At 38.6% G+C, this 20,261-nt stretch overlaps 1 protein-coding gene across 1 annotated transcript in view; it reads right to left on the bottom strand.

The window, feature by feature from the left end:
- eys (eyes shut homolog) overlaps nt 1-20,261 on the bottom strand; it is a 142,780-nt gene that overhangs the window by 100,161 nt on the left and 22,358 nt on the right. Inside the window, exons 7-13 of the mRNA XM_063874989.1 lie at nt 17,948-18,107; nt 13,742-13,846; nt 9,193-9,332; nt 7,326-7,489; nt 6,912-7,165; nt 5,497-5,601; nt 1,595-1,717 (exon numbers count right to left, since the gene is read on the bottom strand). Of these exons, the coding sequence (XP_063731059.1) occupies nt 1,595-1,717; nt 5,497-5,601; nt 6,912-7,165; nt 7,326-7,489; nt 9,193-9,332; nt 13,742-13,846; nt 17,948-18,107 (1,051 nt within the window). The remainder of the gene's footprint in view (nt 1-1,594; nt 1,718-5,496; nt 5,602-6,911; nt 7,166-7,325; nt 7,490-9,192; nt 9,333-13,741; nt 13,847-17,947; nt 18,108-20,261) is intronic.

Below are 20,261 nucleotides of genomic sequence, written 5' to 3'. Positions count from 1 at the left end.
GAAACATGTCAGCGTTTAAGGCACATTATTGCCGGTGCTACACAGGCTGTTTGTGGGTTAACCTAACACTTATCTAAAAGAGTATGTGTTGTGTGTTTGCATTGTTTCACACAGTCAGCCAAGGACTAAAGATGAGGGTCCTTAGATGCTCTTTACAATTAGGAATGTGGGGAAAAAATGAATATAAAGAAACTGTCAGGATAAGCAGTTTTACCTCAAAACAATACTGTAGGGCAATACAAAAACAAGAACAACCAAACAAAAACAGCTGCTGCATTGCCAAAACCTGCAGACTGACAAAAACTGTCTCATGCCAACTGGGTCTTTTGATGAAACAACAGCTTTTGGTGTTAAAATATTGTAATGGCAAAACAAAAATAAGGCTTGCACTGCAAACTTGTTCATACATAAATAAATAAATGCTAATATTAAACAAAGAGAAAGTGCTGATAATTATTGTACGGGAAAATCTGCTTTTCAGGAGTGCTTACTAACTTCAAAAATGTCCCTGACAATGTTTATGAAAAGCTAATACTGTATTTAATTTAGAATAATTAATACAAACACAACATCTCACATTTTAAATCCATGAAACATACTCAACTCAAGCAAGGGGTTTGGTGTGAGGACTGAATAATGCTAGGTCAGAAAGTTGACAGCGTGGGACAGGAGGGAGGGTATGAGTAACATGTTTTGCAACACATTAAGGTTGGCAAGCACGAGATAATATGGATGCCAAGACTGTCGACCTGAAACATCTAGACAAGACAGCTTCTTACAGTTTGCCCTTGAGAAGTGATCTGGGAAAGCAGCTCGCCGCAGGGTTGCTTTCATTTACATAAGAAATCACTCATAATCCTTCAATTTGACATCTGCCGAGCATAAGTGCAACAGGAGTAATGAAGTTAGGGTTATTGATTGGGTTACATGAACTTCTATGCAATAGCCATTCATTTGTAAAAGAGATAGCTGAACTGGAGTGGAGTACTGTCGACTGAATTATGATCGGGCTGGCAGGAAAAAATGTTATCATTTCAAGAACCGTAGCTGTATCCAGAAATAAGCTGCATGCTTTCCAGTGCATGTACACGCAATGCTTTACTGGTCCTCTGTCACTTACTGCACATATATCCTTGACTTGCAAGAGTCTGAAGCCTGATTACCCCTGGCAAGCCTTGGAGTTCCTAACAGGTCAAGCCTCTTCCTCTTACTCCTGTGTTATCCCTGTCACTTCTGGCAGCTACTGCTGTGATAACACTGTCATCGTCATGGAGGGGAATCAGCGGGACTTGACTGACACACAAACAACATTGTTTTTTTCTGCGGGAGCTGTCAAATTACTCTGCGAAAATCAGCGTAAGATTATCAGATGGTTATAAAGGCGTAACAAATGTTTTGCACCTATCTTTTTGTGGTGTACAAAGACAGCTTAACATAGGATGTAAGTATGTAATATGTAAATATTCACTGAAGCCGCAGTATGTACAGCCATATACTCGTAGTAAAGTGACCTTGAAGCACGACACATTTTATGATTTTGCACCTGTTAATATACCTGCACGACAAATTTGACACCTGTTAAAGTCCTGCTCACCTCTTTTGCACGTGCAAGAAACATTCTGTCCATCCTTGGTCTCACTGCATATTAATGTATGCTCACTGCAGAGTCCGAATGAGCAAAGGTCAATATCCACGGAGCAGTCTTTCCCCTTGAACCCTGCAATGAACATTGAATTAACAACAAAAAAGGAAATTCAGAATAGCCAAACCCTGGGAAATAAGAAATAAGGTCTGAATTCATTCAACAGCAACACACAGTGCGCACCATATTTATGTGGCTGCATGTTTTATTAGGCAGAGACACCTTTTCTTTAGCGGATTAATGGGAGTATTGATTTTTCCCCTAGCAATCTACCTGCTATGCAGTATGCTAATTGAGTGAATCATTGACAGGGACCCACCCTACCAAACTGATCTATATCACATTTATCTGCCCCACCAAATGCACACCTGAATGTCACTGATAGATACCGGTGTCAATATCTATTGTTGTAAATAAAGCACAGGCAGATGGTGAGAGGGATACAGATGAGTTAAAGGGAGAAGACTAAAATACATTACTGTTTTTTTTCAACTGACATCACACCTTTGATAAGGTTATGGAGGTCAACAAAAAAATGCAATTTATTGTTATATTCACAGAGGTGCATTGGGTCCTAGAATATGAGCATTATGACAGCAAAATACTTGAAAAAGTAATTAACATGAATAAAGGCTCTAAAGATAAATATAACTCAATTAGGTCAACCTTCCTAGCAACCATCTACTGAATATAACAGATGGAAAAGTTACCAAGTAATTGGGTTTTATAAAGTATGAAGTTTGAAAAACATGTATCTGTCTGCAACGGTTTGGTAGTCAATATCTGACCAGTAGAGACTAAACTCCTATTTAATTACTAAATGAATTCCTGAATGTATTTCATAATTATTTTATCTCTTTGTTTCTGTGTTGATTGTTCCTGCTTTTGATTGCTTCTTTAGAACAACCTCTTGAAATTGTTTGCTCCCAAACATGAAGGATGTTGCCATATCTCCTCTGCATTAATCTGTATGCAGCCTGCAAAGTAGGTCTCACTCACTGGCAAAGGAGTGAAATATTTTAAACATCACCTCCTAATGCAAATCCCTTTTATCAAGACTTGAATATACCAACAAGACAGCAGCTACATTAGATTATATACTTCCTGTTATAAGCACTTTTTTTTGACATCGCATACTTTACATCAACACATCTATCTGGATGCTTGATGACCTTCCAACTACCCCTTTTCTCATCATATTATGTATTGCCTGGACTAGTTAATGGACAGCTATTGCCTCCAACAGAGTGTTTCAGAAGTGTTTAATAACCAATTGTGCATGCAATTCACTCTGAGGTTAATGTTGCATGAAGGAATGTCACATTTACAGTGTCACCATCTCCAAATGGGACTCCCTGTTCTATCTCACAGCTAGTAGAGTCTCAGCCCAATTCTGCTGCAGAAACAAAAAGACAGTAAGTGAGACTTGCCGTTTTTGACTGTATTCATCGGGAAGTAGTTAGAAGACATACTTTGATGTGTTTCTGAATAGTTTTAAGCAAAGTCCTTATGTACCCATGCTGAGTGGCTAATGGTAACAGCCGTTGGTCATAACTATCCCTCGGCTCGGAGAACTGCTGCACATCAGCACATTTGGTCATCAGTACATCACCAACGTTATGTTTGCTTCACTGAGAAACTGAAAATGACCAAATACAGTTAAATACAATGGGATTTACTGTTTATATAATCTGGATTTAGCTTGTGTTGCTCATTACCTCAAATCAACCATTAGTTTCTGGCCTTATTCCTTGGGCTGTGTGCAAGTTAGAAAAGTAAATACTGAACAGAATTTAATCAAATGTGGGGTGAAGTCAGTTGATAGGTCATTGAAAGAATGATTAGTTTTCATCAGTTTGGTTGAAATACAAAATTGCAACATGCTCCCCTATTTTGAAGCAGCACCACAACCCCCTGGTAACAAATACCAAACGATGTTCTTCATTTTTCTCTAAACATTGTGTCCCTGTAGCAGTTGAATAACATGTCATAATTACGAAATGGGATTTTAAATTGTGACTAAGTTTATATTACATGCACATTTTAAATGCTGTAGAAAATTATGAATTTAAATGGTGTTAAATTCACGTTCAGGAGTCTGACGCATTTTCCAAATAACACGGCTGCCAAGAACTCGTTAGCATAATGGCCAACACTACAGTGATTGCATGTTTTGATGCAGATCCAGATTGGCTAAAATAACCCGAAGTCTGCATTAAAAACTCACCTCTTGGTCACCATAGCCTTTGACCACTAACTCATCTTACTCCCCTGTTCTTCTACCACAACTGCCATTTCGGTTTTCTATTTTATTTACTTTGTTTTTTCTATTCTTTTATTTGCCCTAGTTTTTGGTTTGTTTATTTGTTTTCTGTCTGTCCTCACGAAATGGAAAGCGGCCTTGGGTACCTACATAGACGCTATATAAATTCAAACTATTATTAAATCATAATTTAAAAATGAAAAAACGGAACAATTACAATTTTAAGTACATTTGACAACATAGAGATTTTGTACTGTAAATGCAACCAGAGAACAGAACGGGTCAGAACGCAGGATGGCAGAATAGTTACAGCCCAGTGTTGCTTATTTTTGTAGGGAGAAGCAAACAAACCTCACAGACCATATACCTAATTTAATTTTTGAAAAGATCAAATGAAAAACACCCGTCTATAAATCTGTCAATGAAAACAAAACAGTAATGGAAGCTTTACTGACACATTGGTGTTCTGTTTCTGCCCAAATCTAATTTGAGCATAGGGCAGAAAAACGAATAAGAGCAGATTATTTACAGTACTGCATTTGCAGTGGCCATAATGTTGTAAGAACACACCATGTAACAGGTGCTGCACGAGTTTCAAGGCAGTAAGTGTTTAAATGACTTCACCCACATTTTGTGCTGATTTATTATGCCGTAAAAATAACAGGCAAACTTCCCTTAGGGAAAGAGACCAGAAACAAGATGCACAATGAAAACCCAAAAGCAGAGATATTGTTTCACTACATCACATTCAAACAACTTAAGTATGAGGAGAGACTTTCTAAAGAATACAAATATAAAAAGCTTTGCATTAAAATGTGCAGTTCTTGCGTCTTTGTGGAATATATTGGGAAAATAATTTAGTGATACAGAACTATTTCCCGGTGCCAGAGGGTGTTTTGTGTCCGGTCCACTCGTATGTTTTGTGGATTTATTTGTTAAATATTTGTCTGTAAATCCTGTTGTGTGAATTGTGGCTGTTTACTATTGAATGTGACATTGAACGGTGGCATTGTGACTTGTGCAATCATGTAGTGATTAAGTATTTTTTTACCAGAGGGCCAAGCAAAAAATCAGCTGCAAACTGAGAAAGGCAACACCGCCCTCTATTTTGGACTGATTATGGATCCTTTCTGAAGAATGTGTTATAACATTTTAAGCTTACAGAAATATGTGAATGAGGATTTCACTGCTGTAATCTCAGTCAAATTTGGAAATCACATTTACATAAATTAATGCTTTAGCAACATAGAAAACAGGGTTGTTTTCTCCCTGGACGTCAAATTTAACTTTGAATCATAACAATTAAATGAAACAAACTCACCCTAACCAATAATAGAGATGTACTACCTATATTAGCTTCTTAGAGGGCTTATTCAAACTATTATCTAGTTTGAATAAGCCCTCATTCAAAATCGTGTAACTCGTCCTTCTTCTTAGCTGTTTTTTTTGGGGAGAAAATATTGAACCAAAAACTCTAACATAAATTTGTACATGAACAAATCTCCTACCATACTGATGTACAATATGCAGAAATGATTAGCATGACATTTCTGTAATAATGGTCAATAATACACGAGTAGAAGGTACTTACCAACAGGGCAGTGACAAATGTAGTCATTTATTAGATCCTTGCACAAGCCTCCATTCAGACAAGGCTGCGACCAGCAGTCATTTACATTCTCAGAGCAGGTTCGTCCTGCAGGATGACGAGAGAAACAAATAAACTCTAATGTCACAGGGACTACAGTTTAAAATGTGTTTCAACTAATACGTTTTCCTGTCACTGTGGACATTTCATTATTATTGAGTTTTTAAGCTCTAGTGTGTGAATAATATTTCTAAACACATTCAGAACATATGCAGTTACTTTTGTGTTTATTTTCTAAACAAGGAGCGGCACATGGTTTATTGATGAAGTGGTTTTATTTGATGGTGCAGCTGATTGCGTCTGATTCCACTGGCTCAAAATGTGATTGAATGATTATGTGTTCAGCATGTTGCAGCTTGTATGTATGCAGAAACGGTGTAACCTCAATTTTATTATCCTCTAGGCCAGAGTTAGATACGGAATTGATTCCTGATTTTACCGACAAATTTAATGCTTCACTAGGCCTGGCCTCTGGCGATATTTCAGACAACTTAGTTCTCTGTGCGCTCGAGAGCTCCTAGAGAACAAACAGCCTGACATCCTCAGGCTCTGCTCGTCTATGTGCACGTCTGTCTAAACCTAAGGTAATTGTACCTTTCCCAACAGGACCCCCCTAGACACTGGCTAGTGCTGTGTTAATTATGTACTGCAAGATACACACATAATCAAGGTAGCTGCTGACTGTAACTCCAGTCTAGATAAACTGTACGAGACACACTTTGTACTGCACACGCTTGCATGCACAGCCAGATCGTTATGGCAGCCAATAATCATTAATTTAACTGCTTACACCTTACTGCACCACTGTTCATTTTCATCACACAAGATTGGTAATATTAACAATCCACAATGTGCCAAATGTATGGGTAATAGACAGACCATTCAAAATGCACATTATCTAACCTACAGCTAATGTATTGTTTAAACTATTTACTTCATTTTGATTTGGCATAGTGACATAAAATACATTGTATATAATGTTGGCACTTTTACATTTGCCAACATTCAAATAAATTCAGTAATACGAGTTGATTGTATTTTTCCTACATTATATTTCTGGTATCAGTATAAATATATCCAAACTAGAGCTTATACAATATGACTTTCTTTGTATAGTAATTCAAATGTTCCATGATATCAACTGAACCTGTATATCTTCCATGACTTATTATACATATCAATCGAGAAGCTCTACCCTCATGGCCAACAATGTGAAGACACTTTTGATTAACATGAATTTTGCCTATTTCTCTCTCAACCTGTACAAAGGAAATGTCTCTTAAACTTCTTATTCCTGTGAATGGCCTTAGCTGGAAACAGGTGTTCTCTCATTCATACACAATCAGATAGTCCCATACCCTCAAACCCTGGGGGACAGTGGCACCGATAATCACTGATTAGGTCCACACAGGTGGCACTGCCTGCGCAGGGGAAGCTGTTGCACTCATTTGTTTCCAGTTCACAGAGCGATCCTTCAAACCCAAGCAAGCAGCGGCAGGTAAAGTTATACTGCTGGTCTAGGCAAACACCATGTTCAGCGCATCGATGGCCAACACAGTAATCAATGTCCTCTTCACAGTAGACGCCGGCGTATCCTCTGGGACAAAGGCAGCTAGCAACAGATTAAAGAGAATTTCTTAATACTGTATAGAGGTAGAGGAGTTCTTTCAACCCTAAAGGAAAAAAACTGTAAATGTCAGAGCTTTTTACAATCATTGACATTCTGGTGTCTGAATGGCCTTGAGACAATCGAGATTTGTACACTCACCTACCTATAACCATCAATCGCATCCATACAAGTGGCTCCATTTTGACACCAGTGTTGAACACAATCATTGACATTGATACGGCAGTGGTGACCTGACCAACCAGGGGTACAAATGCAGGTGTAGCTGCTGGCATCATTCAACACACAGCGTCCTCCGCTGGCACATGGCTGTTGATAGAAGGTAGAGCTGTTAAGAGACGTGTTATGAAAAATGATGAAAAGATGAAATGACTTCATCTTGCATGGTGATATTTTAGATTGCACTCAGCCAGCACTGTTCCAAAATATAACCATTGTTTTACAATGCAACCCCTAATCGTTTCTTGCTCCTGGCTGCAGGAAAATGAGCTCCATTACAGCCACATGACACACTCATGAATACTGATCAATGCTTTTTACTTGGTTCACTCAGTATTCCATGTAGCATCTACATCATGTCTTACAAGACAAGATCAATGGTCATTGAGGGCTAAGTCTCCCAAGAGTTCTCAGTAACAAAACAGATATGCCTTCTTGCTGCTACATGTGTGTATATAGTGTATAGTAGAGGGGAAACAAAGGGGCTGAGAAAGAGCTGGCTTGTGGGAAGGAGGATAATGCAGACATCATGGCATTTCTGAATGGGGGCCAACACAAGGCTTTCTCCACAGTGAGTGATCATCTCCATCTGTCATCTGAAGAGGCTCATCTGTTTAAAAAAAAAGCTTTTTTTAACCGCAGAGGGTCGATTCATCTATACCTGAAGAAACCAAGCATTCAAAAATACAGACATTGCAAATCTGCAGTGGCACTCATCCGCGTCAGGTGGCACAGGCCTTTTCAGTCCTGTAGATGTGCTCGCCTGCTGCATGCCAAAAGCAGAAGCCCTGACAATCATACAATTCCAGCTTTGTCTGCTTCCACCATGACTGCTTAAAAAATCTGGAGGATGTGCAACCACATTAAAAAATAAGAAGGACCTAAACCATCTGCAATATACAGTTTACTGGGAATACATATTTTGTTCAACCCTATAGTCACTAACAAGGTGTTTTATAATTAGTCAGTCTTTGGCCAGCATCTGTTAGTTAACCACCTTTTTATATTGGTTCTGTTATGTTTCTCACAGCTATATTTCAAATGTGTCAATAAAAGTCACAAGAAAGCAGTGAACTCGCTCATTAGTCAATCATTTAATACAGCTCTTTCTCCACACCAACATACTGTACAGCTTCAGCACCAGCTGATTGCTGTGTTTATGGATTATCGCTTTTGCTGCCAATCTTCCTGTGGGAGTTATGCTTATTTTTATCCCTGTGTATAACAAAGGATTATCCCACATTTTATGAATAAGATACTGAAATAATTTTGGATACCTTCACACTGAAGTCCTCAATGTTATTTTTGAGTTTTCGGTGACAGTGTGTCGTTATTTTGAAGGTTACTATAATCAACTTTAAGCATTTCCTCTAGTCTTAAATTTAACAGTAAGAGACAGAGCTTTCTGCATTTAAATTCAGTCAGTTGGATTAAGTTCTTAGGCCAAAGTGTCAAACTGCTCACCTAAAAACGAGTCCATAATTTACGATCACTCTGACCAGACATTAATGTCATAGTTCTATCCTGAGCATTATGTGTTCTTTTGTGACAAAAATGATCAAAGAGAGTGCCGAAGGTCCCTTTAATAAAAATTACATTAAATGTTCTCATTAATTTGCTTGTGATGGTTCCCTGCTGTTTGCTGCACTGTTGAACATACATAGACATTGCTGCAAGGGATATAAACAGAACATTTGGGAGCTCTTTAAACATGCATAGAACTTAAGACGAACACTTATAAAATAGCAAAAGAGCAGATCAGGACCAATAGTCCATTAAAATATTTTACTCACTTGAAGGTTTTGAGGGCAGGGAACGCGACAGGTATATTCAAGGCCACCTGGGAGATCCAAACACTCAGTCTTTGGCGGACATGTGATGTTGGATAGAGAACAGGCATCTATGTCAACTTCACAGTTTCTTCCCAGAAAACCTGAAATAAATAAATGAATTAGAGTAAATGTGACGTATGAATGAAAAAAATGAACTTGACCATATCCACTGCAAACCCCTTTCTAATTAATGTCACTGTACCGGGTCAGCCAGCTCTTGTGTATGTCTAATAAAAGGCCAGAAGTTAGCCAATTTTTGGTTGTCTGCAGGATTGGTCCTGTTTTGAAGAATATTGTATGAGCTAGAGTGCTTCCCTGAAGTTGCATATAACTTAACCAATAGTAATTAACATAATTCAATAGTTAAAGAGCACTAATACTTGTAGAACTTGTGTATATGCTTATTTTAAGAAAAACAACAATATTTATCTCACTGTCTGTCTGAGTAACCTGTATCTACCTCTGTCTAAAACGCTGTTGCAGAGTCTCTTTAAGTCCCTACTCTTAAAAAAGCTGAAAAAAGGTGAGCTTAAGACTTGAATGGAGATACTCAGATGGAGGCTGTTATATTAAAATGAACACTCATGCCAGATATGAATGGCTTTTTGTATCCCATGTTTTCTGACCTAGGCAACACACAAACAACTGAATTGGGAGTCAGCTTGTGGGTTAGTCGGCACTCCAGAACATTAAATCAAAGTGCACCAGCACAGAAAAGTCTGTTTTTCAGGATGTGTCGCATTATTCCACCCTGATTATTTAACTAAACCCACTCCTTGAGCTATTGATTTTAAGACTCATCCATAACAATTATCAGATTTTAAGAAAGGATAAGTTCAAATCATCACAGACACTTTTTTATTTAAGGAAAATCCTTAATGAGTCCCAATAGCTACATGGACCACTGAACTAACATATCACAAATGTGTAAGCTTTAGAAGATTTAGCTTTTATCCATGTACTGTTAACTGTTAAGGGAACATGCAACATTAAGTTGGTGAAATATTCAATGGCAGGTAATGCTTGGAAGAAAAAAAAAAAAAGAAGCCCAAGACAAATAATTCCACACATCCTAAGACTTTGCTCAGTACTGGGGTCCGGCACTCACCAGACAATTTCCTTTTATTGTAAAATTTACTTCAACCTGAGAAGATGCAGCGGATGAGGCATATGAGTGAAGAGGCTTAGGTTTACTGAGATAACAGATGGGATTTAGTTGCAAGCCTGGAAAGCCAGGACGTGCCCTGTGGAATTTCGTTACCATGGATCTGTGGCCGGATCTAGTACCAGTTTACTTAGGGAGTTAGGGATTCATTATCAGGGATTACAGCGGGCTGCAAAGACATCTTCAGTGGAAGCTAAAAAGAGCAACTAATGGCCATGGCTGAAAAGAAAAGACACCAGCTTGCATGCAAAAGTATGGATAGCTGTCCCATGTTAGAAGATACAGCAAATATCAGAGTCAACTCAGTAGTCAAACAACACTTTGTACTCTCTGCACAATCGCCTTAGGCTTACTGTTGATATTAATAGTAAGAGGGTAAATACAATCATCGTAGAAACATTTGTAATTTAAAAAGAAATCTATTGTGAGCAGAGTAACTGAAAACCAAAAAAAGCGGCAGTAGACCGACTTGATGTTTTACGCCAAAGGTTTATTCGAGCTCAGCCAAGGAGAGCAACACATGTGGATTAAAAGGCTGTAGTCACGCTGTACGCTGCCATCTATTGTGAAGCTTCGCCTTTCTCTCTGGGTATTTATAATACGCTAAATGCATTACATAAGCTCCAACTAATATAGCCATTATCTGCAAATCTATTTAGGTGGCACAACACCAATAGGCCATAAATACCAAAACATGGTAGCCACAAGATTACCAAAAAGAAACGAAGAATCCTACATTGTGATGCTTGAACCACGGGATTAATAATTCCCCATAGTGTGTAGTAATATTTAGGTTGCTAAATAAAGTGTATGGGAACAGTCCTGATATGTGCAATGAGCAGGTGTAAAGGGGCTGGCACAGACTGTTGAGCCTTCTGGGGTACGTTGGGTCTAATTCAACTTGACATCTGTGATGGGAGGGTCCCATTCGATAACCTGAATGACATAGCTATCAGCCAATGTGTCATTCCTTGAACATCACAGCAAGATTAACACATAGACACCGCCCCAAAAAAGCACAAGGGACAGTCACAGCAGTGTTGCATCTCAGTGGTGTTTTGTGTAATTCCGGTTAAAAAACAGTGATGTATTCGTATACATTGTCACATCCACATTTCAAAATGTAAATATTTATTTTGAACGCTGATCAGAAGTAAATGGAATGCATATATTCCTTTTTGTGCTTTTCCATATACAAGTCAACGATAACCCTATTACACCCATTTACACAGAGGCAGAGGCTTCCATACATGGTGCCACCTGCTGAGGGGGGCTATCAATTACACACCGTTGGCTTTGCCATTGGGAGCAATTTGGGGTTAAGTATATTCCCCAGGTATAAATCTTCATGTTGACTGCAGTGGCTGGGAATTGAACCCCCCGACCTTCAGATTAGACCATGCCACCTCACAGCCACAGCTTCATCAAAGATGAAGACACCGGTGATGTAAGTTTTTGTGAATTATTTTTTCAGGGAATTCCTCTTTGCTTATAAAAGGACAAGCGCGCACGATGTGAGACTTTTATCATATTGTTGCATTGTACATTGCTGTGTTCAAAATTGCAGGCCTTTAAAATAGTTTGCAAGTTCTCCCTGTGTCGGAAATGTTTTCCTCCAGCTTCCTCCCTATGTCAGTGAAGTGATCTGGAAACTTGTGATTCCCTGTAGGAATGACTTTGTTTTTCTGTCTGTGTTTTTGCCCTGAGATCGACTGGCAACCTGTCCAGGGAATGCCCTACCTCTTGCCCGTTGCAAGAGCATCCATGCCCTAACAACCGTGAGCGGGATACGCAGCAGAGAAAATGGATGCATGCCTTGATGGAGGGTTGACTCCTTGAGCTATCATTCACAATCTTTAGAACTATTGAGAATTGCGCCCGAGACACTTCAAGGGCTGACACAATTCATCAGCTGATGAAAATACAAAGCCACCTCTGAATGTCACCTTAAATGGAGACTCTAATGTGGCTTGCTTCAGCAGCTGATGAGGCGAACAGCCTCTACAACTCATGTGTCATTAACACTGATATTGTCCTTTAATGTTTGATTTAACAAGAGTGAACAAACACAATTTTTCATTACCATCAATGTTACATTTCCCTAAAGAGCCAAAGAACCTTTCCTGAGAACGGCTAAAAATAACAGCTTCAGAATCTTGTGAGAAGAACTTCATCTGGCCACTAAGATGCTGTGCCCACACTGCAGTGAAATGTTCCAGGAAAGTGGGCAAGAGCAACTGCCAGACAAACTAACTGTGCCCTGCCAGCAACACCAAGCTCCCGCGAGTGGTCCATCAGTTAACGTTCAGTGAATGTAAATTCAGACTTGGTAAGCAATTACAGGAAAGTGTTATTAATGAGAATGTCATAATATAATATTACGACACTCCCTTTAATATATTTGCACAATTTAGTTGCATTATAGAGTTTTGGCAATGGGCTTGGTTATTTTTTCTCCGTTGTTCATCAAAGGCCAAGGCTGTAAACTGATACTGTGAATAATGTGTCCCTGGCTCTGACTTGCTGCCTCTATACAGCACAACAGAGCATGTTGGGACCAGTGAGAAGCAGACCTTTCATAGGTGGTTTTATACAACTTGTAGTTTTAAAATAAAATGTATTTATAAGCTTTAATTAAATGCATTGGAAAGTTGTTAGATGAATATATTAATATGACTAGAATGGAATAGGAAGATGTTCTTCTGACTATGGAAAAAAGTTGTTGCTAAAAGCATGTAAACAACACGATGTGAGAGGGCGTTCACATCAAGTTCCATTGGGAAGCACATTTTTCGGATTATTCCCACATCACATGAATGCAGCACAAATCTCATATCCTGTAAGTTAAAGAAAGTAAATCACTTACAAGTTTGTTTATCTGCCCTATGATTTGGATCAACTTCAAAATTGTACGTGGTGTTCTTTGAAAATGCAACACCCTTCTAATAAATGTTTCATTAAAGTTGGGCCAGTCAGTTTGCAATCCTGCTGACAAATAGACAAAAAGAAAAACAAACCGGTTGGATATATTACTACTTTTGCGGGGGTTATGGAAAAAGGTACCCAAGAATAGAAAAAGGTTTTTAATTAAAAAGGGTAAAAGTAAGAAATGTGGTTCAGGTGAGGAATAAATCATGCCGTCTTCTCTATCTTAACTTCCTTAGGCAGGAAGCGCCACAGTCTGGGGTCCTCGCCGGCAAAGACAAATCAGCGTTAGTTTACAGGGCACTCTAAGATCGCTAAGAATCTTAGGCCACATCCTGCACGGCCTGCTATCACAGCTTATACGGATGTCACATAATTGTCATTACAAACCCTTTATTTTTTGACAATAGCCCAACCTACCTGCAGGACATTGGCATTGGTGATGTCCTAACAACTCGGAGCATGTGCCATTGTGCCTACAGGGACTGGAGTCACACTCGTTGATCCCAGTCTCACAGTTTGTTCCTGAAAAAAAGAGGTAATAAAGGTTTCAATTAGTTGAATTTGTATCAGCTCACAGAGCTACTTATGACCGATAACATATTGCATATTTCAAATATTACCTCGCCATTTTCCTATATGAATAGATATTCTTTCTCAGGCACTCATCGTCTGAATCCTTAAGGACCTCACTAAAGGATTTTCTTTTGTGGCCTAGTTATTGTTTAAGAGTAAGCTTTGCATAAAGGCTGAAAAGCAGGGAGAACAGCTAGTTTGGCCCTGTCCAAAAAATACACAGAAATATGCCTACCAACAACAGCATTAAGCACTAGATAACATGTTTTATCTGTAAAACCAATGCAAGGGTCGTCAGCAAATATACTGGAGTTAGATGTCTATTGACCTCATGACTAGGAATACAGATGACCTGCAGTCCTTAAAACCACTCTGACATTGATATGTAGCTGTTAGGCATAAATGCATATACAGATACAGTATATGTGTGTGAATATTTATAGTCGTTTCCACAGCCTGCAACAGTAGATTCATATTTTTGCATGCAGAAATTAGACTAGTATCACATTTCCTCACAATATTTCTGTACACAAAGGGACAAACATATTTCCACAAATGTTGAAAAAGAAAAGTCTCCAACAGCTTGAGTCCCTCTTCACCTGAAACAATAATTAGGCTGCAAAAATCCCTTTAATAAGATGCTGTGTAGGATTCAGGCGGTGAGCTGCTGGAATTGGAAAGAGACAGAAGTGATTGGACAGGTTGACTTTCTTGTTAAAAAAAATAAACACTTAATAACGAGCTCTGTCCCGGCTGAAGAGAGCAGAAGAGATGGGGGATTGCAGGTTGCCTGATGGGAGATTTGTTTTGTGCTCAGCTGCCTCAGCAGCAGCTATCTTTACCGCTGTGGTTGGGGGTGGGTGTCTTCCAGCGCAGGTTATTAATTTAAAGTGTCCTATCATCAATAACAGCGCAGCAATGACATGTAGTGAAAGTCCCTTCTTGACAGCAGCAACCTCATGCTACAGCACAAACACCATGATTGATATCATCTGCACGGCAGTTGCTACAGGTCATTATATTCAAAATATGCCATGCTGTGCCGCAGAATTATACAAATGTGTCCTACTAAAATCTGAGAAACGCCCACCTTCACTGATGGCTGTGAATTAATTCAATTATGCAGTGTCGTATATGGTGATTTTGGAAAATGTTTGTACTGCAATGTTTTATAAGTGATGCGGAACAGTGATGTTGAAACTCAAACTAAATGAAAATTAATTTTAACTACATTCAAGCAAATGACTTTTTGGGCAATCATTTTTTACCTGTATGATCCTTAAAGTCAACAGATTCTCATTGGCAAGATAAAAGTTAAAATAAAAAAACATTGCGCCTTTCAGGTAAAGAAACACAGATGGTTTCACTATGTGTCCTTTAATCACACTCCTGGATCTTTGGTGGATTCTCAACTTACATTTACCTGGATGCTTAGTTTCCATGGCTTCTATTGTGGTCCACATAATTAAAAAAGATAGTGAATTTGAAAGAGGCTATCAAAATATATGCCAGCAGTTGTTGTTCTGTGGAAAATAAAGCCTTTTAAAATGAAAACTGAATGCCTGGGTGTGAGTAATGTATCCTGAGTGATGATCAATGATAAGAGTACGGTGGGGTTTCTGGGCAAAGCTTCAAATTAAATTGGCCTTTTCTATGCTGCATGGTGAAAAATTCTAAAGCAAAAATCCCAAGATGCCAGAAAATGATGAATTCTATCAGTCACTAAGACCTGCCATAGTGTAAGAGACAATTTTCCATTACTGAAGTGGCAACAGATTTTAGCTTTGAACAGAGGGGGAAAAAGCATGTTCATGTAGTGCTATGTAAGGGCTTATCTGACTGACAGGTCAGTGTGTCAGGACTTTAAGCTAGATTGTGAAATACGCTACAGGCCCAAACCTGAGTGCACTGGAGAATAAAAACATATACATTCACTGCTTGTTCAAGCAGTAAAACAATACTGTGGGGTACCATTATTAACTCTAGTATTAACAATGTTCAGCAAGGATTCATATTTTTACTGATTTTTTATTATATATTTATAATAGATTAAGTAACACGATCAAAATAGGGATGGTGTAATGTATTATGCTCATGAGCAGCTTATGATATAATATCTGACCAAAGAATTGACGGTTAATTTAAGCAATGCTAGAAACATGATATTATTATAGATAACATAGCTGTAAATCAGATAAACCTTTCACATGTCCTATAGGGACCTATAGGGTCTCTGCTTCAAACATTATCACAGAGGCATTATGCTTATTTGTAAGTATGTTCTGAAATTCTGTGCTACTTTTATATTTGTCTTCACATGGGAGGTGTCGAAGCACTTATGGATCAAACATGATGTTGTCTGTTTTCTATGAATTTGTTGCATCTTTTTAAACCAAATGAAAAGGGCTACATTTTTTCTTCTTAAATTCATACTCTGTAACAACAACGTCTTTTGTTTTTGTGTCTGTCCCTTGTTCCCTTTTTCCTTTTTCTTTTTGAACAGTTGTCAGTGATAGCTTAACAACTTTCGGAAATGTTCTGAGCTGGCAGCTAATTAGTAAGCAGTTTGCCAGAGTACTTGGATTAAATGCTATCAGCAGCAGGCCTTAGAAATGTCAAGCAGGCAAGGCGACTGGTAAATAAGCTTCAAGGTTAAAAAAATCCTTCATCAAGAGAATTGGCTTTTGCTTTAGAATCTGTGGCTGGCTTGTCATTTATAAATCACAAGCCAGCCACAGATTTTTTGGCTTGAAACTTTTTGCAAATGAATTTTTTCTATTAATTTGCACTTCAAAGACAGTCAGTTGGTTGTAGAAGCTAGATTTGTTTCTTCCCTGTAAGGGTTTAGACAATGTTTACTGCTAGTGTTGACTACTGATAATACAAATGGAGTGATCAGTGGACGGAGTTTTAACTTGTTCACCTCCTAAAGAGGACCAGAGGTCAAAAAGTAGTAATGCAGCAGCAAAACATGAGCTGGTTTGGATTCAGTCTTTTGTGACATCAATCAGAGCAGTCGCTTGCTAACATGGGGGTTTAAACCAAAAGCTGCCTCTCTTCTCGCTATGGTGCCCAGCTGAACCATTTGCAAGCAATGTAGAGTAATTAGTGACTTTGAGTGATCCACGTGACCCCCTCTCTCAATTAAAAAACTGCTCGCAGGTGTGACATCACTAAGGTAACATACATTTACTAGGGCACAGTTCAAGATTGCTTTATGGTAGCTGTAAAGATTTTAGAAAACTGACTTCAGTCAATTAAATTAACTCATCAAGATTCTTTGTTTCAATAGGTCAACGGCAAATGTAAGCTTGACATCTCTATTATTCTGTCTATGTTTAGATACTGTGACATCAGTGCATGGTTATACTTTTATTGTGTTAATTTGAATTAAATTGGACATACAGTAATATACTGTAGCGTTAGAAAAGCTCCATTAAGAGACATTACATTTTCGATCTTTTTTAATTGAATTTGATAAAGTATATCTAATTGGTATGAAACATTGAATTAAACAGTGATGAAAAAGTCAGGAGATCTTTTTCTAGATTCTTGTTAACATTAATATAGTATAATAATACCATACCAGTATTTATTTTACCTAAGTTGTGGAGTTGTGTGTTTATTTCCAAGCTCAACCTTTTGAACTGCTACCTTAAAACACAAATAAAAAAGGCAATGAAGAAACGTTTATAATTAATTGGTGGCTGTCTTCATCAAATATTCAGAAAATGTATGCCTTCACCAAATGTGTTAGATGTCTGCCTCTCATCTTTGCATAACATACATTTCATACAAAATACATGATGTTTACATATAGCACCAAATGTCAAAACGGAACACAAACCTCTGCCAACAGCATGTTAATATCATACCACTTCCATGTCAGATTTTCCCCAAACATCAATCAGTCATACCTTGCCTGAAGACCAACATTGCCAAAAGTGTTTGAGCAATTGATCCACATTTTGAGATATCTTCCCAAGAGACAGACGGATCAACGGATGGACAGAGGCAACAAAAACGGATAATAAAGGAAAGTTATCTCACCTGTGAAGCCGTGGGGGCACTTGCAGGTGTATTGTGGAGGAGAGGAAGGCTGACTTGTTGTAATGCATGTGGCTCCATTCAAACAGCTGTTTGGTTTTATCAGGCAGGCATTGCCTACATATTGACAAAACTCTCCAATCCATCCTGAGGCACAAACACACTGCAGGAAAACAACACAGTATTTGTGTGAGTGTGCAGAGATGTGTTTTCCATAGTTCTTTTTCTACCCGAGCATACTGGATTTCAATTTAAACAATGACCATGAGGAATAAGTTGCTGACTCTCAGTTCTAAGGGGCAGTGTTGGTGGGTGAACAGTGTAGGAATTGAGTTTCTTTAGACCTTTGAGCTGCATGAATTAAAGAGGAAACCATTTGCACAGTGTTTATCTGATGGGGCTTTAAACATCAGGGGATGTTTGGAAAAACTGAGATCGTTTTCGTTTAATTGGCTTTGATGTTCAGGTTTTGTCTTTTGAATTTTTGAAGTAGCAGCATTAAAACATGTCTCCAAATAAATCCAGTAGTAGCTTTTATTTTTCTGCAGACAGGAATTTAAATGAAAAAGTGAAGTTGACACCATGTCTGTAGATTATCCAACAGTATTAACAAATTGTGTTTTTCTGCAAATAAATTGTGCTGATTAAAAAAATACACCACAAATTAAATGATATGGTATTGTAAACAAGGATCCCACAAACATTGGCACTCATCCAAACCCTTATGCATGGCTAGATACTACTACTGCTACTGCTACTGCAAAGGATAATGCGTTCTATTTTTTTATTTGGGTGAACTCACTCTTTTTTAGCTAGAAATCTGCACTTTGCCCTATGATGTGTTTAAGTTTGGTTCACTGGAGTACAGAAGCAAAGCATAGCAGTCAAAATAAAAATTCAAAAGTACTGATCTACACTTACATACACTATATAGACAAAAGTATTGAGACACCTACACATTACACCTACAGGAGCTTTTATGACATCCAATTCCAAATTCTTAGGCATTAACATGAAGTTGGTCCCCCTTTGCAGCTGTAACAGCTTACACTCTTCTGGGAAGGCTTTCTACAATATTTTGGAGTGTGTCTGTGGGAATTTTTGACCATTCGCCAAGAATAGCATTTGTGATGTCAGACACTGATGTTGGACGAGGGGGGCTGGCTCGCAAACTTCGTTTTAGTTCATCCCAAATGTGTTCAATGGGGTTGAGGTCGAGGCTCTGTGCGGGCCATTCAAGATCTTCCAAACCAAACTCATCCAGCCATGCCTTTATGGACCTTGCTTTGTGCACTGTGGCACAGTCATGCTGGAAGAGAAAAGGGCCTTCCCCAAACTGTTTCCACATAGTTGGAAGAATATAATTGAATATGATGCATTAAGAATTCCCTTCACTGGAACTAAGGGGCCTAGGCCAACCCCAAAAAAACATCCCATAGAATTCTCCCTCCTCCACCAAACTTTACAGTTGGCACAATAGATTCAAGCAGGAAGCGTTCTCCTGGCATTCTCCAAATCAAGACTCGTCCATCAGACTGCCTGATAGAGAAGCCTGATCAGTCACTCCACAGAACACGTTTCCACAGCTCCAGAGTCCAGTGGCGGCGTGCTTAACACTATTCCATCCCATTCTTTGCATTGTGCTTGGTGATGTAAGGCTTGCATGCAGCTGCTCAGCCATGAAGATCAATGCCATGAAGCTCCCGGCACACTTCTGGTGCTGATATTAATGCCAGAGCTGGTTTGGAACTCTGCAGTTATTGAGTCAGCAGGGCTTTGGCCACTTTTACGTACTATGCGCCTCAGCACTCGGCGACCCCGCTCTGTAACTTTACGTGGTCTGACACTTGGTGGCTGAGTTGCTGTGGTTCCTAAACGTTTCCACATTGCAGTAATACAACTTACAGTTGATCCTGGAAGATCTAGGAGGGAGAAGCAATTTCACGAACTGACTTGTTGCAACACTGGCATCCTATTACAGTAGCACGTTTGAATTCAGTGAGCTCTTTGAATTAAACACCTGAATTAAAGGATTAAGAGGAGTGTCTCAATAATTTTGTTTATAAAGTGTATAATCCAACCTCTGGTTTTATTATGTCTGTAAATAGCCTCTCCATGACCGACAGAATACATGAGCATGCTGCATTTAATGAACTACCCAATGGTTTTTCCATACTCAAAGGGAAAATTACTTAAAAAATATAAATAAAACAAAAAAAACATAAAAATAAAGAAATGGCACATTTGTAGTGAACAACATTTTTTTGCTTTGGTCCAACCGTGGTTTAAGGAGCACCAATAGGCAGCGCTGAAAAGT

The sequence above is a fragment of the Eleginops maclovinus genome, chromosome 22, assembly GCF_036324505.1.
Source record: "Eleginops maclovinus isolate JMC-PN-2008 ecotype Puerto Natales chromosome 22, JC_Emac_rtc_rv5, whole genome shotgun sequence".
In the NCBI taxonomy this organism is placed as follows: domain Eukaryota; kingdom Metazoa; phylum Chordata; class Actinopteri; order Perciformes; family Eleginopidae; genus Eleginops; species Eleginops maclovinus.
This window is presented reverse-complemented; position numbering and strand designations above follow the sequence as displayed.